Source organism: Papilio xuthus, unplaced genomic scaffold (genome assembly GCF_000836235.2).
Source record: "Papilio xuthus unplaced genomic scaffold, Pxut_1.1 DF827542.1, whole genome shotgun sequence".
NCBI lineage: Eukaryota > Metazoa > Arthropoda > Insecta > Lepidoptera > Papilionidae > Papilio > Papilio xuthus.
Genome location: NW_013531107.1, coordinates 1,369,166 through 1,393,720, shown reverse-complemented (window position 1 = coordinate 1,393,720; position 24,555 = coordinate 1,369,166). Strand labels below are relative to the sequence as shown.

At 33.4% G+C, this 24,555-nt stretch overlaps 3 protein-coding genes across 9 annotated transcripts in view; 1 reads left to right on the top strand and 2 right to left on the bottom strand.

Moving 5' to 3' along the window:
* Positions 1-580: 580 nt before the first annotated feature.
* Hrs (Hepatocyte growth factor regulated tyrosine kinase substrate) lies at positions 581-12,695 on the bottom strand. The gene is made up of 13 exons (XM_013313706.1): positions 12,526-12,695; positions 12,213-12,297; positions 12,002-12,105; positions 10,501-10,661; positions 9,377-9,492; positions 9,066-9,186; positions 8,478-8,582; positions 4,672-4,816; positions 4,189-4,361; positions 3,862-3,995; positions 3,549-3,675; positions 3,082-3,279; positions 581-2,810 (listed from the first exon to the last, which is right to left on the bottom strand). Exons 1-13 carry the CDS (start codon positions 12,557-12,559, stop codon positions 1,236-1,238), a joined length of 3,078 nt encoding a protein of 1,025 aa, XP_013169160.1. The 5' UTR covers positions 12,560-12,695; the 3' UTR covers positions 581-1,235.
* LOC106118939 (targeting protein for Xklp2 homolog) lies at positions 5,234-7,005 on the bottom strand. 2 transcript variants are annotated; one of them, XM_013313708.1, is made up of 2 exons: positions 6,204-7,005; positions 5,234-6,170 (listed from the first exon to the last, which is right to left on the bottom strand). In XM_013313708.1, the coding sequence occupies exons 1-2, from the start codon at positions 6,899-6,901 to the stop codon at positions 5,468-5,470; spliced, it is 1,401 nt and encodes a 466-aa protein (XP_013169162.1). In that variant the 5' UTR covers positions 6,902-7,005; the 3' UTR covers positions 5,234-5,467. The 2 variants fall into 2 exon arrangements, with proteins under 2 accessions (XP_013169162.1, XP_013169161.1); XM_013313707.1 differs by having other exon boundaries at positions 5,235-7,002.
* Positions 12,696-12,929: 234 nt separating the features above from the next.
* Positions 12,930-24,555, top strand: part of LOC106118954 (G protein-activated inward rectifier potassium channel 3) — a 22,290-nt gene continuing 10,664 nt past the window's right edge. The window contains exons 1-4 of one of the 6 annotated variants that reach the window (XM_013313738.1): positions 12,930-13,082; positions 13,777-13,899; positions 14,279-16,309; positions 19,902-20,327. In XM_013313738.1, the coding sequence (XP_013169192.1) occupies positions 20,044-20,327 (284 nt within the window). In that variant the 5' untranslated portion in view covers positions 12,930-13,082; positions 13,777-13,899; positions 14,279-16,309; positions 19,902-20,043. Of the gene's footprint in view, positions 13,083-13,491; positions 13,900-14,278; positions 16,310-19,901; positions 20,328-21,080; positions 21,290-24,555 lie in introns of those variants that run through there. The other 5 variants (XM_013313737.1, XM_013313741.1, XM_013313739.1 and 2 more) reach the window with 5 other exon arrangements.

The window sequence follows — 24,555 nt, the reverse complement described above, 5'->3', positions numbered from 1 at the left end:
TAGCGATACCTGTCGACTGTAGGAAAAGTCCGGCTCAACCAGTGAAATACAACAACACAAAAGACAGACATGAAGTGGAAGAAATTCCGGAGTTTGTATGTAGGTAGGCAACGCATCTGCAATTGTATGTTACTGGGCAACGATCACTTCACTATTTCGGAGTATCCAGGTGGCCGTTGGCTCATTCGACACTTTATTTAATTATTATTTTGTTTTTATATCATCAGTCTACCCGTTTCTCCACAGAATACCATTACTTCAACTTATCATCCGTCATATCTGGAAACACTCCCTTCTTATGCATATCCTCTATCATACAATCCATTCATTCTCATATATCATAACCTTTTGCTTTTTAGTTGCTCCAACATTGGCGCTACTTTTAAACTTCCTCTTATATATTCATTTCTAACTTTATCCTTCCTCGCTACACCACATAATTTTTAACACAGTTCCTGAGGGTGGCTGATCACATGCAATCAATAGGTGAGTATAATAATTTAGATTAAAAGTTATGTGCGAATGCATTAAAAGGCACAATTTAATACAGTTTATATTTTATTGATATAACTTAAATATAAAACAAATATTTGCACAAATGGAAATAATTTTTAATTTTTATAATATATCTAGATAACTACGACTGACGTATTTATACATGTTTGCACATTTACATAAATTACAAGGCCATTATTAAACCTAGGACACTACCTGAATATTAAACTTTAAGTGAATAAAATTCTGTGATGATAAAATTTAAGATAACAATGCAGTAGTTCTAACTCTATAATATTGTAAGCATGAATAAATCTTAAAACTGTCAATTTAGTTTAAATGGTGTAACAGAAGAACATGCATTTCTTCTGGTTATATGTAAAAACTATGGCCAATACCAGCCTCAGTAATAAAATGCTTTGATGCCACAGAACTAGTTTATCTTATTACATCCATTAGAACTGTAATTGTCTTTAAACTTTAACAGCAATTAATAATTGTTTCATGCTGTATATGCTTTGAACAGGATTTCAGACATATTTATGTATTTTTAAAGGTATATATAAATGGTTCATAAAGCAGTATTTTGGCTTAATCTTCAACAACTTATCACATTTCTAAATGTTCTATAATTTATTGCATACATATCATGTAAAACATTCGCAATTATCCAAATAATTATTATAATCCCAGTCATTTATATAAATATAATATCTCTCCATATTAACTAAAACTTTTGTTCAGTCAAAGCTTATTAACTCTGCAGTGTTGTTGTTATGCTCAGGTTTGGTTGGGCTTTGAGTCTGCTGATTAGGATTTTGCTGTTGGGGTTGCGGGCCATTGGTAAAGTTTTGTTGCATCTTCATAGGTTGTCCTTGAAAATTTTGAGGCATTTGTTGACCTTGCGGTACTTGTCCCTGCTGTGTCATTTGCTGCCCCTGAGTAGGCATTTGTTGACCTTGAGGAGGCATCTGTTGCCCCTGAGCTGCCATTTGTTGTCCTTGAGATGACATTTGTTGCCCTTGAGGTTGCATCTGTTGTCCTTGGGGAAGCATTTGTTGCCCCTGATGGGGCATTTGCTGTCCTTGAGGCATTTGCTGACCTTGGGAGTGTATTTGTTGTTGACCAGGGATTTGCTGTCCCATTTGTGGTTGCATTTGCATTTGCTGAGGTAAATTATTAGCCATCATTTGTTGATTCATTTGGGGTGCTTGCATCATTTGCTGACCCTGTACTTGTTGCATTTGATTTTGTGGCAATTGTTGCCCTTGACTTAGTTGATTTTGCTGTGGAATGTTCATCTGCTGACCTTGCATCATCACTTGCTGGCCAGGTTGACCTTGTTGCATAGATAAATGACCTTGGGTGTATTGGTTTTGTTGATGTTGTGGTATCTGAGTAGCACCTTGGGTTACTTGTGGCACGGAAGAAAGTGCATTTTGATTTTGGTTGATAGCTGCTTGGCTCTGAGCTAAAGCTTGCCCTTGCATCATTTGCTGCCCTGGCATTTGCATATTTTGACTCGCCATAGGCATTTGAGACGACTGAGAAATGTTTGGCATTTGCGTGCTAGCTTGTGGATTATTTTGTTGATTTTGCATGTTCATTGAATATTGTTGAGGATTGTTATTTTGCGGATTCCCTTGCATCATTGATATTCGCATATTTTGCATTTGCATGCCTAATAACGAGTTAGCAGCATTCAATGGTTGAGCCATGTTCTGTCCCATAGACATTTGAGGCATGACATTTTGCGGTTGGTTCGCGAGAGTTTGCTTTGGCATTTGTTGTGTCTGCTGAGTATTTTGTTGAGAGGTCGGTACCGTGAATCCATTAGCAACGTTCGGGTTAATCATTTGGTGCACGCCAGGCTGCATGGGCATTCGCATTTGGTGCATCTGTTGCATTATCATTTGCTGCTGCAGCGGCATTTGCTGGCCGAGCGTGGGACGATTCGGCTGACTCATCGCCGACTGCAGGCTGGTTTGAGGCTGCGTCAGCGTCATGCCCGATGTCGTCATTGCATACGTATTCGGCGGCTGGGGCATAGATTGTGACAGAGGACCCATCTGATTGACACCCATGGCCAGGTTAGCTTGAGACATTTGCGGTTGTCCCGGCAGAGACATGGCGCCGTCTGTGGTCACCTGGGGCATCATTTGTGGATGGAATTGAGCCGACGCATACATAGGCTGGTTGGGGAAGTTCGGCTGATAGTGATGCATGGAGACACCTGGCATATAGTAGCTGTTTGCAGACATCATGTACTGGTGCTTCTGCTGCTCTTGTCTCATTTGCATTTCTCTCTCCTGTTCCTATTGACATAAGAAAAAATGTTATATTATTAGAAGCAAAGCCAGTTATAAATTCTAATGTTTAGATGTATGGATGGAAGGATGGTAGAAGGTATCAGAAAGGATCCCGAAGTAATTTGGAACAGATGTAGAACATCATCTGGAAGAACACTTAGGATACTTAATAAGGTATTTTTTTAATGCGGTGTGGACGGATGAAGAAAAAAAAGATGTTCATTTCACACAAATAACAAAATAATTATTTAATGGAATATCAGAGTATTGCGTATACCTGTACTCTCTGGAGGGCGAGCTGCCGCTGGTACTGAAGGTACTCGTGCTTCTTCTTGCGCATGGCCTGCAGCTTGGCGGCCATCTGCAGCTGGCGCTGGCGCTCTGCGGCCTCGGCGGCCGCGGCCAGGCGTGCCGAATGCTCCGCGCGGAGCGTGTCCAGCGCTGCGCGGCTGTCGCGCACTTGCGTCACCTTATCCTATTATAAAATACATTATAACAAAGTTTTAAGAATGCTAATTTTTTGTTGGTTGAAAAAATTGGCAAAGCATGCACAATTATTAAAATATAGTTTCAAAAGATAGTCGCTTGCTTGTATGCTTCCTTTTATAATCGCAATACTATTGTCTAGTGCCAGCATTTATGATAACACTATCAGGCAAATAAGATACTTTGACTTAGAATTATAAAGACAATAACTATATCTTGTGCTTCCAAACTTATAGGGTAAATTGAAATGTTACCAACCTGCAGACTCTCCAAGTAGACGCGCTTGTCATCTTGCTGCTGTATGTAGCGCAGCAGACGCGAGTGCATCGCGGTGATGTTCATGAACAACGTCTGCACTGACGTGTCGTTAGCGATGGATCTACCTCTGTTAAGCACACATTTTTTTGTCATTGAGTGAAAACTAGATGGAACTGATGGGGAATATCATTATATTTAATTTCAATTTCAATAACTTTTAATGCCTACTCAAATATTTTATAAACAATCTATTCAAACATTACATTTATTCTACTGAATGAGTTAAATAATGGGAATACTAAAAACTACTTACCGTGAAGAATTACTCTTCATCCTGTTAACAAATATCTCAACCTGAGACTTGAGGTTATCGATAAATTCGTCAATCTCCTTGTCTTCGGCATCGTCTTCTTGGGCTTTGTTCGTAGATGGCTTCGAAAACTCCGGCTGTAAAGACAATGTCAATACATTCAAATGTCTTGTTTAGTTTTGTGTAAATTTTAAAAATTTACACATATTTGTAAAGCTTGAGAAACAAGAAATCTCATTCCATTCATCATTAACGAGCTGTCATTTCGAGCAACGAACTGTCGACTTATAGGCATCAATGGTATGAAAGAGAAAACACAGTGTAAGTCACCTCGTTGGGGTCATGGGTGGCATGCGAGGAGGGCGCGGTCGGTGCGGCCGCGGGACCGGCGTCACGCGCCAGCCGCTGCTCCCAGTACCCGCGGTCCAAGTACCGCGCCAGCTCCGAACTGCCTGCTGTGCTGTGATCCGGAGACGCACTCACCGACGACACGCTCGGCGATACTGGGATTACATATATTATTATACAATTAATAACTGTATTTATTATAGACCTGGACTGCCTGAATAATAATTAGTGTATTCAAAAGAAGGTCAAGATAAATGAGTCTGTATGTGATAGTTTAACCTCCTTGCACTAAAGTAGAGGATCCAACTGTTATTTTATTTACAAATTTTCAGAAGCCATTGGTTTCTTAGGTCAATATTGACATGGATTAACCATCCACAATTGATTAGTGATACATATCCAGGAGCATCACACATTATGTGAATATTTTCTATTACAAAGAAAATTCTAATTGTTTTAGCTTACCAGTGGGATGCAAGGATGTTTCGGGTGCCACGAGAGAGCGCGACCTTCGTTCTTTCTCCTTCTGCTCGGCTTCAGACTGACTCAAAGCAAGTGCAAGCTGCAATTCCTCCTCCTCTTGCAATTCTTCTTTAGTTTTTTCATGTGGCTATAAAATGGAGTAAGGAGCAAATAGAAGTTTTAGTTATTTTTCCTAAATTATGTTTTTATCTTCATTGCCATTCTAATAATATGATAAGCCTTGGTCATGTCAATGTATTCTTTTGATTTGATTTATTGGAATGACAAGATTTACAACAGATAATAAAAATCAAGTAAAAGATGTCTAAAGTTAGAAAAGTATACTATGTAATTAAATTTCAACATCATGAGACATAGTTAAAACTAGAGGAATATAAATCATACTATTGTTCAATAATAGAGTATAAAAGACTTGGGTATTTTTATAAAATAATAATACAGTATATATTTATAATATTTATTTTCAAATACATAAAAACTTAAATATATCATCATAATCAAAGCAGTAATGTCAAAATTAAGTTTTAGCTAAAAGTATTATAAATCTTGTAGAGTAAATACACAATATAGATAATTAATTCTAAAATTAATAACATAGCTCATAAGTAAAACTCAAATATCACTAAATTATAATTATTTATATGAAGAAAGAAAAATTTGTTCCGATATCTAGGCCATATAGTTTTCATGAATAGGTGATACGTCAACTATTTTGTTATTGGCAGAGTTAATTATGTCAGTCAAATATCTTTATGAATTCATCACCTTGATAAAAAAATTACTTTCTTTGTTTTCTCTTCATAAGATTAGGTGTCACAGGTACAGTTATTGCATCAGAACACTTTTGTGGCATAAATGGAGTCAATTTTGGCACCGGCTTAGCATGATGAATAAGTTTAGTTCGGAGCTCTGCTTGAGCTCTTTCTTCGGCCTCTCTTTGTTCTTTTTCCATTTGCAGTCTCATTTTTTCTCTTTCTTCTTCCTTTTCTCGCAACATTTGTTCAAATTTCTCCCTCTCTGCAGCTCTTTTTTCTGTTATTAATTCAAATGGCTCTGGTGTTATCACCTGAATTGTTTGGAGAACAGGTTTGAATGGTTTTTTATATAAAACGTCTGGAGGACGAGCTTCGAATCTGTTACAGTTCTCTTTGTTTTCTGAGGAAGCATTGGATCCACTCGACTTGCCAGTTGCATGTTGCATTTGCTTTTTCACTCCAGCGGGTAATGGTTGAGCTTTAAATACAGAAGCTAATCTTTTCTCTTCCTCTAATTGTTGTTTTATTCTCTCCTCTTTACGTTTTTTCATTTCTTCATCTCTTTTCTCGAATGAGAATGGCTCAGGTCTTATAGGCCCATCCCTATGAGCACTTTTACATGTGTGTTTATTTTCTGATTCTTTTACAAACTTATTAATATTTTTAACACATTTAATACGTTCTGCTGAATCTGCTCGCTTACAATTCAACCTTAGGGTAATCGGTTTTGTACTTTCGATAGGCAATTTTGGTGGCAATTGTGGTTTTTCTAAGATATGTTTGGGAGCAGGCCGCGCTTTGAAATTCTGTACGGCAAGTGGGGACTCGGGAAGTGTTTTCTTCTGTACTTCTGTTAATTTAAATGGTTCTGGTATTGTTGCAGTCTTTTTAGGAACATCCGGCAAACTTGGTCCATAAAAGATTGCCTTAGGTACAGGATTAGCCCTAATTTTGAAATTTTTCATTTCTTCTATTAACATTTCTTCTCTTTCTTTTAGGGACATGACATGTACTGGTCGAGATCTAGCTTTACTACGAAGCATCGGAGAATGGGGTACAGTAAGACCTGGCGGCCCTACATTACATTGAGATCGAAAAATCTGTGGCCGAGTTGAATGAAACCGACCAGGTGTATCTCTTTGATAATGATAAACAGATTCTGCTAAAGAGACGAACTTAGCTCTCGATAAATCTTGGTTACTGCTGCCAGTGGGTCTGCGATATCTTGGTTCTTCTTTCATGCATTGTGCATCTGGTTTAGCCAATTCTTCTTTAAGAGCTGTAATATCATTCATTGACAACGATTTCTTCATACCAGCACAGGACGCAAAATCAAAATCTTCCATAAAATAGAAATCATCTTGTTGTGGTGACACGGGTTCTTCTTTTACACGGAATTTTTCGTTGGATGGATAATAGTTTTCACCGCGAAAAAAATTCACGTAAGACTTCTCCATTTTTAAAAGAAAAACTAAACTTCTTTACATTCGAATACGTTACCGTTAAAACAACTTCAATTTAAATAAGTTTGAAACTGACAGCATTGATGTAGCCAGTACCTTGGAAGAAACTCCCAATTGATTAACAGTTGTTACCATATACATTCGCAATTTCACGAAGCTTGTGGTAGTGAAATTCATTGTTAATTAATTTGGCAGGTATAAAATTCAGTTGACATAAAAAAAATCAGATTACGAGTTAGATTATTTTTAAAGTTTTACAAATATTCATTTATTTTTGAGTTTAAAATTTTTGAGGAGACGACAATTAAAAAACTTAACATTTTCTATGATAATTACTTTAAGCGTAGATATTTGGTTTTTATTAAGTTCTGATACTAGAACGTAAAAAAAACTAACTTTGGAAGTGTAGAAGTTACCTTTTTTTCAGCATCCCCCTATATTTTAGCAGGTAATGCATTTATGGCAACACTTCGTTTGTTTGAAACCGATGACAACATTCGTTGGCCAGGTAAAAAATGAAAACAATTTAAATTATATTCCAATTAAATAGAAAATAAAGATGATATTTGGTGTAGACATCTAAATAATGATTCTAAAACGTTTTTAGATGATTACAATTATCATTCTTAGTGCTCTTAGTAGTTCACCAGTACGTCGCCATTTGCATTTGTCATGAACAAATTAAAATGTCAAAGTGACAACAACCTTTGTGAAAATCACATAATTGCGACCGTGAATGGCAAAATATTTTTTGAACTTACTAAATTTAGCATTTAACCGCATTTTCAATACCGTTTAACGTTAATAATTGTTTAGTTTTTCGAAAAAATGTCACAATCGCTGCCAAATCCGAATACATTGTTGCCGTTGGAACTTGTAGATAAGTGTATAGGTTCGAGGATACATATTATTATGAAAAATGACAAAGAAATGGTGGGAACATTACAAGGATTCGACGATTTCGTAAATATGTTATTGGACGACGTTACAGAATACGAATCTACACCAGAAGGAAGAAAAATAACTAAATTGGATCAAATCTTGTTGAATGGCAATAACATTGCTATGCTCGTGCCAGGTGGTGAAATGCCGGGTGAATCTTATGACGGACAGTAATAATTGTGATAATAAATAGTTTACATACTCAATTGGTCTAATGTTATTTTAAAATATTCCATACTAATAACTCAGTGAAGCATTCCATGTTAAAAGATACCATCTTATTAAAATATGCTATGTACTGGAATATGTATTTTTATTTACAAGTTATTGAAAGAAGGTTCAATTAGTGCTAGTATTTTTCCTTACAAGATATTGTATTAAATTTATAGATATGTTTTGATCATAATCCAACCCATGTCAACTTATATTACGATTAGCCACAATATACCATTCCATGCATTGTAATTTTTTCTTATGAAAGTGAAAAATCAAAGGTACGAATTTTAGAGTACATGTAGACCTATAAGAATACACATATGGGTAGTTTGGTATATGATGCTATGTTTAGAATTCTGAATATTTTTTTACAAAAGATCATACTGGAAATCTTAGAAAGTTCTAAACCTACCTGATTTGGTGTTGCACTAGTGGTTTCAGTAGGTGGTGCTTTAGGCTTGGCAGCGGCAGATGGAGGGCGGCTCACTTTATCGTAACATGCATCACATACTCGAACCTGTGGAAATGCTTATTGAAAATAAAATATCCCTCATTTCCTTATAAAGAGTCATGTGTATACTTACAAAGATGTAGTGTTGAACCAGTTACTCAATTAGAATAAAATTGCTAATTTAGCTATTTGCTAAATTGGTTTTTGCGTTTTTATATGGTTTTTATAAAGTAACTTGTATATACATTATCAACCAACAATAGCTTACAAAGTAATTAATGAGACTCTAGATTTCTTCTATGCACTATCATTACATCTATATCATCATTTGACTATATGTTCCCCCTGAAGGGATCAGACTTCCCTTAGTTAGGGGTAACTAGGCCATAGTCAACCATGCTGGCCAAGTGTAGGTTGTTTACACAAGTAATACATCTATGTACAAGACCAAACTGTCCTTTTTTCTTCATAACAACTTCGTGATTCGTAAAAGATTTATCCAAAAAATTTAATACATAAAATATAAAAATGAATCACAAACTCAATTACCTCTTTTTCAATACCAAATTTAGGTAGAGTAGATGTCTTTGAGCTGCACTGTTGACAAAACACTTGTCCACAAGCACGGCAATGATGGCGTCGCACTATTAATGTGAAAGGCACACGGCACCTTGACAAAGTTACATATACATTTTAACTTTATTTTCTACTGCACATTTATTTTAACAAAATGACAAAGTAGTTTATTAAATTATAAATCATATTGCAGTTATTTTCTTTACCAAATTAATTTTCCCCTGAACAATAAAAAATCATATATTTATCGTGTAATACACTTATAGCTAAAACAACAAACTAACCTGTGACAGACTTCCCCATCAGCCCATTCCGGTGCAGTATCTGCAGAGAACATTGCATCAGATTCCTTTAGAGCTGGAAACTTGTATCCTTCTGCTTTGAGAATGTTCACTGTGTCCTGTTAATAAAATCACTAGCAATAAACACAAAGTTTCACATCAAATATTTTCACTGCACAACAATTTTCTACAATGTAACAAACTTCACTAAACGTTGTTTCATTCTCAATGTCTGAATCTATTGTTTGTAATGATGTGACTCATTCAATTGACTGATAAGGAAAAGGTGAAAAAAATTAAATAGGAAGCCATTTACCATTATGATCGTAAAATTTTAAATAAGAAGATTAAATAAAACCATCAATCACAAACATAATGTAATAACCTCCTTTTTGAAGCCTAACAAAGTAATATTTTTTTTTACTAAAATAACTTTTTTTTTCATTTATTCACATAATTTTTAAAAATATAGCAAAGATAGACGCAAATAATCGTTTATTAATTTGAATTATTGGCACAGTATGTAAAAATAACATATTCAGGAAGGTCAAGGTTACTTAATATAGACATTACTCAGCACAAATGAATTTCAAGTTATATAAGTCTATTACTATGAATCTATCACAAAAAGAATCGCGACAAATATCTGGCACAAAGTAAGAAGCAGTAGACGAAACATTCTAATTTAATTATAATAATTATAAAATCAATAGCTCTGTGAGTCAGCTGACACAAACATCAGGTGTTACTTTTATACTATTGGTATATTCAGTAAAATGTTTTTAATACACTTTTTTTTCTTTTTTATATAAATGGTGACTACCTGGGATTTCAACTTTAAGATTAACCTTCTAAACTCGTAAATATTCACTAAGAAACAATTTTATAAAGCAATCCGGACAATAGGTTTATTCAAGCAGAAATGAGTTAATCATTTACAGGTTGCCAGTAGTCTTGCAATACAACAATATTGTTACATAAGATAAGTGAAGTTAACTAGCTTGAAAATTTACTTAGATTTTATACAAGTGCATAACTACAGTTTTTTTTATTTTAAACAAAGATTTCAAATTTCTTATTTAAAGTGACTTAATAAAAATTGATAATAAACATTTAATATTGCTTACCTGCACAGCTCTGTATTTTGGTGAGTTCCGGAAGGCAAAGGCCCAAGCTTGTATCAGTTCCAAAATCTTGTTGCGGAGGTTTTCATGTTGAGTTGACTTCACTAAGTCTCGGAGCATTTCACAAAATGCCTTTGATGTCACTTCATCATGCACTCCAGATCCTATCATGATGTACAATTAATTATAAAAATAAGTATACAAAAAAAATACATCTATATGATTTATGCTTTTTTACTTAACATAATTCCTAAGCACTTGCCTACAATACAAAAGTGTAGAGAAAGATTATTGTTTTTACACTAACAAACATGTATGGATTTTAAACAAAGAAAATATACTAGAGGTATTTAAAATGGAATTCTTGTATTACATCTGAGACATAACATTCTGTATGAAAATTGAATATTTAAATTCAATTTAATTTGTACTGTATCTGATGATGGGCTACAATATCATGTAAAAAATAAATTATAGTAGCAATATATACTAATTATAAACATTCCAGCCTATAAGCTGCTTATTTCTTAAATGTGTAAGCACTGTCAGTGCTCTTGTTCTAACATTAGCTAAAATCTTATTAATATTATAATTCTTTAAGAAACATAATAAAAAATTATATAATTAACATTTAGTAGATTGTGTATAGATGTATGTTATCTGCCAACCCTGTAAGTTTTGAAGATATTTCTTGTATTCCGATATAATTTTTTTTGGACCTACTATGTTTTTGAATGTTGCAAATTCTATGCATAGCAGTTCTATTAATATATTTCTTATATTAGACTATTTGTATATTTATGTTACTTAGATATAAATGCTTAAATCAGCCACATAATGAAACTTTGATTGTAATAGTTTACTATTATTTGAGGACAGAGTGCAGCGTTAAAGATAACATGAGTGAAGTCAAGAAACTATGTTTTATAAATATTTCATTTAAGTCTCTTATCTCCTTTACTTGTAAACAACAAATAAAACTGTCGATAATTTATAGTTATTGTTATAAATATAACATATAATTGAATGATGTGATCTGTTTTGTGTTGGCATCCTTGCTTCACTAACACAAGCATTAATTTTTCAGTAGGCATAATAATGAAAAGTTTTAAAATTGCAACATTTTTATAAATGACAATACTATAAAACTACAATGGTAACAAATATGGCCTTTGTGTACTGTCTCAGTCAATGCAGTAGAAATTTAACAAAATACAGAATGTTGATTTATTACTTTATACAAAATGTGAGATCATAAAATTATTAAGATTTTTTCAAATAATTTGATCATATTTGTCCAAACAATTCTACATATTAAACTGAAACAATCGGAATGACTTTAGTAACAATAATTCTGAATTCAAAGTCCATGTTTCTAATTATATCAGATGAAGAAGCATTTATAAAAATGTAAATTAAGGATTATTTCCAAAATATTAATTACTTGATAATACTATACCATTACATAATATTATTCATATTATATTAGAAATATGTTACTTACCACAATTTTTTACAATGCTCTCCAATGTAAGGAGAGCAAACATAGCTTGATGAGGATTCTGGGAGTATAGTTTCTTTTTGACAGCAGCAACTGCATATTTAGGGCTGCAAATTTTAATTAATTTAGTAAGTCCACAAATATATCATTTGTTTTCAATTCAATGTACATTATTTCACATATAATCCTTAGAGATTGATAACACTGTACTCACGAACAATCATTTTGTCTAATTAAGTCGCAAATTTGCAATATTGTTGGCCAATCGGGCTCCAGGCGTAGATTACTAGTTGCTTTATCTAGAACAACATAATGAAAGCTATAAAATGACGTAAGCGTAAAAAAGCTAAGGTTTTAAGCTAGCTAGCTTAAGAAAAATTCGGGAATAAACCAATTATAATTATAGTAGGTCAAGAAAGATTCAGAGAAAAGAAAGTATAGTATAAGTGGAAAATATATAAAATAAGGCGATTGCTAATGATGGTATTTGTTGCGTATATATTTTGGATATTTGTAAATTAACTTACCGAGTAATTTATCAAAATTATTCACCCGAAACATCTTTTTGTTGTGTATTTACCAATTACACTATTGTTTTAGAAAATCAACTGTGATGAATCGTTCGATAGACAGAAAATGACAGCTCACTATGTCAATTTTGTTATTCCTATTTTAACATTGGCAATTGTGAACGTCATTTAAATGGAAAAATAAAGATGCAACAAAATTAACAATTTTCTTAAGTGGAAAAATAATTTGCATTGTAGGCACCAATTGCTTTAGATAATAAATTGTGCTCAATGGCAGAATAAAGATAAACTGCTTATTAAAAAGTCAAAAAATCAATTTACTGGCAACACAAGTACTACAAAGATTAAATAAAAGAAATTTTATTATCATCAATGGTTTTCAGTTAAGTTTTCAGCTGGAATTCAGTGGTTTTCTGGAATGGTTTAAATATATAAATAAAAATGGCTTTTATTAAAAATGCAGTGGATAAGACATAGTCGGAGGTGTTATTGGTGACAATTAAAAGTTAAAATTAAGTTCTACTTAATACTAATCAAGTTTTACTTAATTCTAGGTAGTTCTACCTTATATTAACTTTCAATATTCCTATTTATATTTCATTTATACTAATAAATCACCATCATGGACGTTGATTAGTTGGGGATGATGGAGTAAAATATTGTAAACTATACACTAATCACAAAGTACATGGTCAGGGGCAGAACTCCATAATCGTATTTTTATTTTTAACTATATAGTTTTAAAAAATGGTGTAGATAACATAATATTAGGAAAGTTTAGTTTGGCAATATAAATTTAAATCATAAATAAAATGTTTCTTTTTAACGAAGGTAGTGGAGGATTTCAGTGTGATTTTGATCTTAGCATTGCAGCTTAGTCTTTGTATATGTTTTTTTCATATATTACGTTAATACATGCCTCATATTTCACCGATAGTTATATGTACCCACCTTATCACAGATGTTTGTACGAAGATATCACTAAACTTATCATATTAATATATGACACATTTGTTCCAAATTTTTATTAAGTTTATGCAAGGATTTTAGTTTTAATTGAGTCATTCGAGAAATTACAAGAGTCTTTACTATGTGTTTCGTAAAGATATAAATTTACTAAATACGAAGATAAAATGTGTGATACTAATCTCCTCAAAAAGTGTCTAGAAATAAACAGGAGAAAACTTTTACAGTTAAATCATGGTTTACAAGTTTGTAACCAACTATTAAATGCAATTAAATTCAAAGTAGGGGCACTGCAAATACAAATATTGGCGACGAGGATAATGTACCAGGACATCATGGAGTTGCGGAAACTGATTTTAATTGTACATCCACATCTAAAGCAGATATCGGTCAAGGAATAATCAGGTAATAACAAAACATTATATATCATTGAATTTACTACAAAAAACAAGTTGGTCTAAGTTGCTTGTCAAAGAAACAATTATAATTATTTATAGTACAAGAAACGGAGTGTGTGAGAATTAGCAATGACTAAAATGTGGCGTCCATAGTTGTGATTACATGGACGTGGGGTTTAACTTTTACCTGCTACTCCTTGGTTCATCTAAAACAGGAAGTTTCTTTAAGTTAGCCGTGCTTAAAGTTAGAAATCGCTTGCGGTCGTACCCTAACCAAAGCATGTAGCAATAATAACATACTATTATAATATTAAGTAGTATGTTTTATTATTACCCTGTTAAACTTATATTGCAAATTGCTAATAGCTTTCGTTTGTTATTTCCAGCAGTTTCCCGCCATTACCGCTGCCACTATTCCACAAATCATCGCGGGATGCACATGAGGTCGTTCGACGGATAGAGCAGCGGCCATGACAGTCGAAAGAGCAACATTACGAACGGGGAGCGTAATTTGATAATCGTCGTGCACTTGACTGCGACACATCGTCTGACAGTCCATCTGTCATGTTGATTGACCCGGCTTGCGAAGGACAACGGCCGCAGCCGCTGATGTCAAATCAACCACTCACTTCCTCCTTCATACTTTAAACTCAATAAATGTGTGAGGATACATGATTGAGATGGGGTGAGCTAATTTCATACAGAAATGTCTACATATCAAATTTTACCGCTCCCAGTCCAAGTTGACGTTTTTTTCTTGCAATTTTTGCCCCCATTTTCTTATATAGTGTGTAAATTGTGAGATAATCGGACTGTAGAGTTATCTGCGAGTAATTAACTCATCTTGTCTCAAACTAACGCGCTAAAGCATTTTTGACAATAGATTTTTTTACTTATTATGCTAATCGCCTTCCCTAGATTGTGGCCCTATATGGAGAGTTCTATGTCTGATGGGTGCAAAGTTCCTCTTTTATGTTTATCTGCCATGCTAGAGTAAATCCTTAAATCCCCTTTTCACTTCCTCTACTATAGAATATAGATAATTAAACATTTTAAAATTGAGATCTGTGAATGCTAGTTTTGGTGATTCATTGGTGTGAAACAAGGCAAATTAAAGAAGGTTGTACGCCGAAAAGGTTCCACCTTCGCCATGACCTTTCACTTACCAATTTACCACATTTTCCTTAAGTTTAAAATTATTCATAGTAAGTTTATCTCCTTTGGTAACGCGGTATGTCACGAGTGTGTTGCCTTGATTGCCAAACAATGGCCGGAGTAAAGAAGCCTTGGTAAGCAATTGTCTTCTCTTATTGTTAGCCGATTTCGGACCCTTCCTATGCTGAAAATAGACTAACAAGAGGCCTCTAGCAAACAAGCGAAATATGGTAGCAGAAGCATATAATATTTCGTACACAAAACTTTTAGAAACAAAGAGTTTCATTTACATACAAAATTCCAACTTAAGTTATACCAACTATATGAAATTCTATTAACAATTAGTTCATTTAAATTTGGCCTACTTTTATACATTGGTTCTTGGTTATAAATGGCAGCAGATAGATCATGTTAATTTAGTCCAGTAATGAATAACTTTAACGGACGTAACAAATATCGGCAATGAATTACGGTTAAGAGAGGCAATTAGAGAGTTAAACTATTTTGTAAGAACTATGTCATGTTCTTTAGAAGGATTTGACGGGCTAGGGGATGAATAAGAAGTCTTTGTTTTAGTTAATAATAATAAAAATAGTAGTCACAGATGACTAAGATCTAGGACATAATAAACAGATATTATATTGAATTGTAATGAACCAATCTAGAGTTCTTTGATTATGTTGGCAACTTATTAGATGCATAAGGAAGGAAAGAGTGATCGGCCTTTCAATCGAAATTTTTGAATGCTAATATATGACATTGCTCTTGAGAATTGATCGTACTGACCGAGAAGTTTGTAGAAAATATATCGTTGTCTTTAGAATTTGAACAAATACCCTTCGAGCTTCATCAATGCATGCAAATAAGCATTCACGCCTTGGAGGCGCATATGCCAAAGCGGACATTTAAATCTTATCTGCAGGCCAGCAGCAAATACAGTCAATTGTTTCCGAACGCGTGGCTAGTTAACAAATAAACGCGGTTTACAATTGGAGTAGGTATAGAATGCGCAAGAGTTGCTTCGCATATATTGCCAGTCCACGCTATCCTAGCGGTCAGGTCACACACGCTTAGGGCTCTCATCTTCCCTTATGTGATAAAAAAACGCGCGGGAATACGAATAAGTGTTGTCTTTGAATATAGATATATCAGTCGAGACTATCGAATAGAAGTTACGATGTTCAATAACAATGTTATTCGGTTTAGATCTTTATGTGACAAGTAAATAAAGTTCATTTAAAATGCAGTTCTAAACGGTCATGGTAAGTAATTCCTGTTGTGTATAATGATTTAATGCGGCTCATCATTTTCAATAACATTATTTATTTGATCTGATTATTTAGATCCTTAAATTTATATTTATGATTGAATCGTATAAGCATGTTTTTAAAGTGAAGTCTTCCAAGAGTTTATCTTGTCACTGTTATGTTTAAAAATAAAGTGTTTACAAACTTATGCCATTATTATAAATGATATATGTATCATTGATGTATCGTATTTCATAAAATATTCCACGTTTTTTCACGGAATTTGTAATACAAATAAATAGCCATTCGGAATGTGAACTGTTTTTAAGATTAAGTAACTTTAAACTTGGTCTGTTTCTATGGGATAAGATTATAGATACTTTCTCATACATATTTGGATTTAACTCGTAAAGGGACAAATATTACTAACGTATATTCTATTCTGACATTTTGGACGGTTAAATTTAAGGTTAGCTCATGCGAGCGCTCAGGTCAACAATTCTTTTACATTTAAGTGTCTCACCAGCTTTCAATATTTATCGTGGTTTAAAATAATTACTTAAATTTGTTATCATATAAAGTATGAACTTAGTATAAAAGTAAATCACAATATAATGAAAAGTTAGCATTATCCTTGCACTTGTTGACTCATGACGTTAATAGGTCGTGGGTTGTTTGCGTCAAGTGAACACTTTTGAAACATCTCATAATGTCGGCTTTATTAAGACATTGATACAGGTATACTTTCATTTAAATAATTAATATACTTAAAACAAGAAATACCAAAGAAGTCAGCGATTTATTGACACTCTTGGGGTCATTAAATGGTTAACATAAACAGTCGCTTTGTGTAGACTTCCCATACAAAATCTAGACTAAAAGGCTATAAGTGTCCATTACTAATAGTTGCTTAAGTTGTGTAAATTAAAAAGTCGATAGTTTTGTAACTTCGAACGATTTAAAAAAATACAATAGTTATTGGTAGTTCCACATTTAAAGAGGAAATCCCATACTTAAAAGGTCAGCTTAGCTCCTTACTTTTAGCACTATAAACACGTGTATAAACGTCGCCGCAATCTGCGTATCCATTCATACCCGCCAGTGAGTGGGCCCACGGACTCCCAAAATAGTCGCTTCCTGCTGATGCTCGCAATTGGTTCTGGCAATAAATTTGGTTCCTAGGACAAGTTACTCATGTCTGCTGGGGTGCTTCAATACTTACGCTGGTTATAAAATACGAAGCATTTGAGAGACTGATTTAAATTACCCGATCGGTAAACGACTTTTTTTTTAATTTGTTTGATCAAGATATTTCAAATACTGATAGGCGTTGAACAAAAAATTATATTATTATAATTAAAAAAAAACACGTAAAATAAAAAAAATCGGTTAGCAAATAGTATCATTAACCAAAGACCATTTGTGTTTTTTTTATAAAAACATCTGTGATTTATTGGTGCAAGGAAGTATTTGATGACACAACCTTTTAATAAAAAGTCCCACGCTTAACCAACAGACCATTACGTCCTATTTAAAGGGCGAATAAATAGAACATTTTTTGTTATTACTTTGTGAATATACCATTTCTCTATGACATGTTCAGTCATAATGTCACAACTTCCTGTGTTATGATTTTATATCAAAAAGATTTATGTATCACACGGTTTCGCAATCAGATTTCAAATGATTTTGTATACAGATTTACTAAAAAGATATTCAACTTAAGTTTTCGGTCGATCATATAATACAATAATATAATATGTTGTAACCATTTACGTAAATTAATTGTATTAATATAACCTAATTTAATAATTATAAACTATGTTTATATAACACGAGTTACCTGCATTCAAACTGCGTAAGCAATTTTGCGGGCCATGGTTTAAATGAAAGTCTAACTTTTTATGAATAAATGTATTAAATAAAAAAATATACATGTTGTCATCTCGTCATGTAAATATCGTTTGTAAGTATTGCCGCTGTAAGATAAATAACATCGATATTATGTAATAGGACAATAAATAACTATTTAGTGTAATTCTTTGTATAATTCATGCAAAACTTTATGTATTTTGGAGCACGTGGACATAAAGTCATTAGTAATTGCTGGAGAGACACGGTAATTGAGATTGGCCTTCGCTATTAGCTCTAGACGGCAGCGCTATGACAGACGTGCGTATGCGTGCTCTCTCGTGACTGAGTACGTCATCGCGCCACTTAATTACTGATTACTTAAACCTGCCATACACTGACTGCTTCAGGTAATCGGTATAGTACCATTCAAAGTTCATGACAGCTCTCCATCTTAGATAAGACGTTGTGTAGAGTACACTTTCAGGTTTTAGCAGAACGTAAAAATATACTTAAGTGGGGTACTATACTACACTTGTTTTTGTTTGTTTGCAACAGTAAGCCCAATGTACTCGCGCCGCCATAACATTTGAATCTTGTAATACCGTCAGCTTCAAGCAGCAATTGACGTTTGCCATACACGCGCCGTAGCTTGCAGTCGTCGCATTAAAAGGTTTGATTTGGTATTGATGCTTATCTGTACGTGCTAAACTTTTAAGGAAATGAAGTAATGATAATAGTAATTCTGGTTATAAGCGGTTCACCTGAAGTTAATGATCATGGGTATAAAAGGTTATAGCTATGTTGTCGATTATTGTTTAACGTTTATGTTCGTAAGTGATAAAATTTATTTCTAGGAAACTAGAAATAATAATTTACTCACGAAAATGGACCTACTTTATTAAAAACATTGACATTGGGAGTTCAATAAGAAACTCGCAACATCGTAAAACGTAGGCTTATAAATATATACTTGGGTTATATTATGCCAGTACATTAGTTGAAAATCAGCTCTGGCAAACAACTAGCATAGTGTAAACACTAACTGGTGCCAGTGAGCCTGTACAGTCCATGTCAGGCCAGTGCTACTGACTTGCTGTACAGGCATAATGTACACCAGACAATGAAGTAATTTATTGCTGACTATGATGAATTCAGTGCCAATGTGACGATTAGTGACGTTTACCGGCATCCTTTACACTAATGTGTATGAGTTTAGAGCTTCCATGTTTCCGCAATATGTCAGAATAATCCCAGTGAGAGGAAATAAAGACATCCGCTGTTAACCTGCGTATGGAGATGGAGCACATCCTAATGAGTGCAAGGACGTTGCGTGTCAGAACCGGAACGACGCTCGATGATCATCATTTACAAGAAAAATCGTTTCTTAACCGTTGTTGACGGTAGCGCGCTACGAGTATCAAACCTAGTTGAGATATATTGCATTTACTTCCGGTAGATGGAGTTACATGTCGTGAATCGTACAATTATTTAAAATTATAAAATGTTTTCTACGATATTATAAGAGAATATTTAGGTTTTATTTATGATTTATAGACAGCTATTAAAAGTGTGAGACAATTCATGAATTGTAGAATTTATCAAAAGAATTAATTAAAAATCTATTCGACGATAGATGGCAGTGTACCTTCATACTATTTTATTCTTTAGTAAACGATGCTCTTTTTTGTATGTGTCTCATGTAGGTATACAGTTAATTATGAATCTAACTCCTTCTTTCTCTTTCTATTTCCAGGTATTATTTTAAACGAAGTGAAGAAAAACTGTTCCAGTACACACAATGATACAAATTACTATAATAACTGTATATGTAACAGAGATGAAATCGCTCCTATCAAAAGCAAGTGCGATATCGTGACAAGAGAAAGAGTCAAAAAATGACAACAGAACTCTCTTACGAAATGCAAGAGCGAGATGGAGAAAAGGAGGTTAAAGGGAAATTAGCTACTGGGAAAATATTTTACAAACCTGGAGTTATAGAAGAGGAAACTGACGAAACCAGTGCCTTCGAGAGTTCGATGGTGGAATCACCAATGCTAGCACCATGCGGAAGCAGTTTCCTAAGACCACCTCAGATCCATCCATCGAGCAGTCTTCACCGCATACCTACGTACAGCAGTTCCATAGGACAGAGTACAATATATCGTCAAGATACTTGCAGGTATTATACATTTTTTTAAATAATTCAAGACTTAACTCTTATAACATTCAGATCGTACAAATTAAAGAATGTAAATGGCTAAAATTAAAATTATGATATAGGTTCTACTCTTAAATTAAAATAACATATCATTATTCACATTTAAACTAAGACGTAAGCTAATAATTTATACTATATCAAATAAACTATATACTAAAACTTAAAAAAAACTAATCGACCCCAAATCCCAGCGCTCGCAGGGTAGGGTACCCTAGAGGCTAGCGGCATTCCAGGCTTTATCTATGCCCGAAATGCGCGCCATCCCTTGGATCCCCTGATTCGTCGACGCCACGGTAACAACCTCGTTCTACTTTTTATTATAACTATCAACCATTATATTTAATTTCACTCCCTTCTTACTAATATTCTATAACATAACATAATATACAACATAACTAATATTCAATTAAATTAACATAATCCAAATAAATTTTCTTTTATTTTTAGGTTGGTATTAAATAAACTTACTTCGTTAATTTGTATGATAAATTATTTATGTTAAGATTTTTTACAAAGATACTTATATTTTAACGAAATCCAATTAGTTGATGGAATCGATGATTTTATTGATGTTTGAAAATTAATTTTCAAATACTGCTTGTGATTCACAATCCTTGAGTTAGTCGATATCTAATCAGCGATGAAGAAATGTTGATAGTGAATTATCGAAATAGTTTACTTAAATTATTCGCAATAGTGGTTTCATGCAAGTAATAAATACACTCGTGTTTTCTGTTGTCTTAACAATTGAGGTTAACTCTGTCATATATTTTGTCGGCATTGAAAACGTTTTGGTCTGAGGATACGTGTGTGAAAAGTGTCTAAAAATGCGACGCAGGCGCAAATAGTGATGATAAGACAGACATTATCTTATTTACCGAGTTTGTTCTAGTTTTGTTTGAAATAGTCATCAGTGTGACAAGGTATTTGACTACAAAGGATTCTTTATCTAAGATACGCATGGTCCTAGGAAAAATATTTACTATATCACGTTTTCCTACAATGGAAATTGACGTAAAATATTTATTTTCGATTTAACAATTTCATGACTAAATAATTCGATAGAACATGACGTGATTAAATCGGAGTGCAAAATATGTGAAGTTAAAAGGGTAGATATTCTTTTATTACGAATTATATATTGGAGATTTAGTCTCTTGTTTCATAAGAGCCAAGTCTACTGAAGGCATATGTTGCATTTTAAATTTTAAATAATCTTAAGCATATTCTAGCACTTTCCATTGTATCAGTTTTAAATCTTGAATTGTCTTTTTCTACATACCTGATAGCAAATCTAAGCAAAGGATTAACTTTATCTTTGAAACTTAATGCTTTCGCATTAATCATAACTGATCGACAGGCTACTGATCTGTGAATTCAAATTGAAATGGGTCTATTGATGTCATAAGTACTTGGTTCAAACTTGATTTAAAATATGCTGCCGACGTCTCCATTTTCGTCTAATTTTGAATTCAAGAGAGGTGCATAGGCAGTAACGAAACTACAGCGTATCATCTTCCGAACACATGACCACTTGACAGCCAGGTCGTAGGCAAGTGCTAGTTTATTTATAATAATACAAAAAGAAACTTAGTAATATAATAAAAGCAAAAGGTATCTCCAGAACGGCTATAGATATCTCACTGAAATTTGTCATAGATGTAGAAGCAGTCTGGAGGGACACATAGGCAATTAAGTTTTTTAATTCCGCGCAGAGGGAGTTGCGGTCGACAGCTAGTAATTAATATTTTCTGTTTTTCACTCACGTGAAGAACTGTCTGCATCAAGCATAAAGAAGGTATTAGTTATCTTACAGCTATAAATCTGTAAACTGTCACCTAATTAGTTTACGCACACGATTTGCATGACTTTAAATTGTAAAAGAAAATATTGATAAAGATTTCATTTTAATATTTAACATACTAAGCTAAATAGTAAATTAACATTAACTAAAATTGGTGAAAAGGCCGTTGTTTTTGTATATTTGATTTGAATATGCGGAAAAATACACTTCCTAAAACATAACCTAAAATCTTAATAAAAACACAAATTAATACAGTTATTTTTAGTTATAACGAAACTGAAATATCAGTATTGATATTGTTTACATTAATATAATCTTGTCTACCGTATTTTATTTTCACTAACGTCACAACTCAAGGTTCACAAATATGTTTGTTCTCGATGCTCTTAAGCTGTGTATAGGATAATGCTTTAATCTACTAAAATCCATGAAAATCTCTAAACAAGTGATACGCGTCTAGATAATGATGATTAATCACGTATTAACTCCTTTTCTTTCCACTCTACGGTTGAACGTATCTCCTTAGATAAAATATAATTCAACCGCAATTAAACACAAATTAAACATTATAATTTATGTTACGACAGATGTGTAAAGAAAAGTAATCTTAAGAATTAAACAATTAAAATAATTATGTTATTATTCTGTTATAACGATTTAATTAAATGATACTTTATTCGTTTGTAAAAATATATTTGCAATACTCTATTTTTGGATGGCGCTACGGCCGCTCTATATTCCTTATGACCAGACTTCATGTAGCCTAAAAAGTTTGACCGATTTTAAAGAGTGAAATTTCATTAGATTTATAATCTTTTACAGACTAAGTTTATTAGGTTTTAAAATTAATTAGGTTGTTCATGTTCATCTTACTATGTGTAATATGATAATAATATTATATGTAATATAAATGCGAATGTTTAGATGGATGGATGTTTGTGGAAGATATCTCCAGAACGGGTGAACGGATCTCGATGAAATTTGGCATATATATAGCACATAGTCTGGAAGAACACATAGGCTACTAATCATGTTTTTTTCAATTCTGCGCGGACGAAGTCGCGGGCGACAGCTAGTTATGCAATAAATATCAGGTTCGTGGAATAAACTAAACATTATATTATTTTTTTATTTTTATCTGTAGTCAAGTATTACAGGCACGTGGTATGATGCTATTCAGTGTCGCGGCTGCGGCACAATAAACAATTGACGTCTATAACTGAACTCATTTACGGTCTTTGTCTCGTCTGCAGTTAGTCTGCTTTCACACGAGGGCAGAACTGTGATGCAGAGCAATAAGATTAGTACCGTACTGCTATTAGTTGAACGAAACTTACATTGAAAAGAGTTCTGTCGGCGCAGCCTGTGCCGATAAATTAATAGCAGTAGTATACTGCCCTCGTGTGAATCTTGCATTACGTCCTCTGCTAGCTCCGGCGCGTGTTCCCTGTCGATCTTCATTTTAGTCTTAAGATTACATTTTTCAATTGGAAATCTGGGATAAAGCTGGATAGCATTCAATTATTCTTTTTAAAATTAAAATTATTCTAAATTTCTAACTTCTCGATTATAATAATTAATTACTTTCTCCGAGATTTAGGAGGGCTCGCTATACATATCTAATAGTTATAATTTTTTAACACACATCGTTAGAAATAAATGCAATATCCCGTATTTTTAATTAATAAAAAATTTATAATTTAGTATAAAACAGAATTTTACGATAGACAACACTTCTATAAATAAATTGACATTACTGTGTACCACAAAACTGTAAACGTGGGATGCTAGAGGGATCGGTTCGCTCTACCAACATAGATCCATTGTACGATACCTACGGAAAAATATAGTCGATTGCCGTCAATTAGGTGTTTATTTCAGTTTCACGAAATCAAACTTGGGAGTACATACCGGTTAACAAATAATAAATAACAAATCGTGATCGAGGCGGAGGCGGGGCAATGATTTAATGAATTATGGAAATCTTTTATGTACTCGCATTTTGTAAAAATGTTATTTAAGACTTGCGAATCGTGATCGTTATATTTTAAGGTTATTTAGAGGGGAGGCGTGTTTCTAACAGAAGTATAGACTAAATACGAAGTTACATTTAAGCTAATTTTATTCACTGATTAATTGTAAACTGAATCATAATTTAAAGGTAGGCAACGCATTTGCAATTGCGTATGTCTATGGACAACGGTTACTTCGCTATTTCAGCGATTTCAGGTGGCCGCTCGCTCGTTTGCCACCTTATGATATACCTTAATATAACTTATTTCAAAGGAGCTTAGAAGTTTTAAATTACTTACGACATTTGCAATGTATATTTAAAAATAAAAATAGGATTAACTTGACAAGTTATTGTCCATGATCGTATTACAA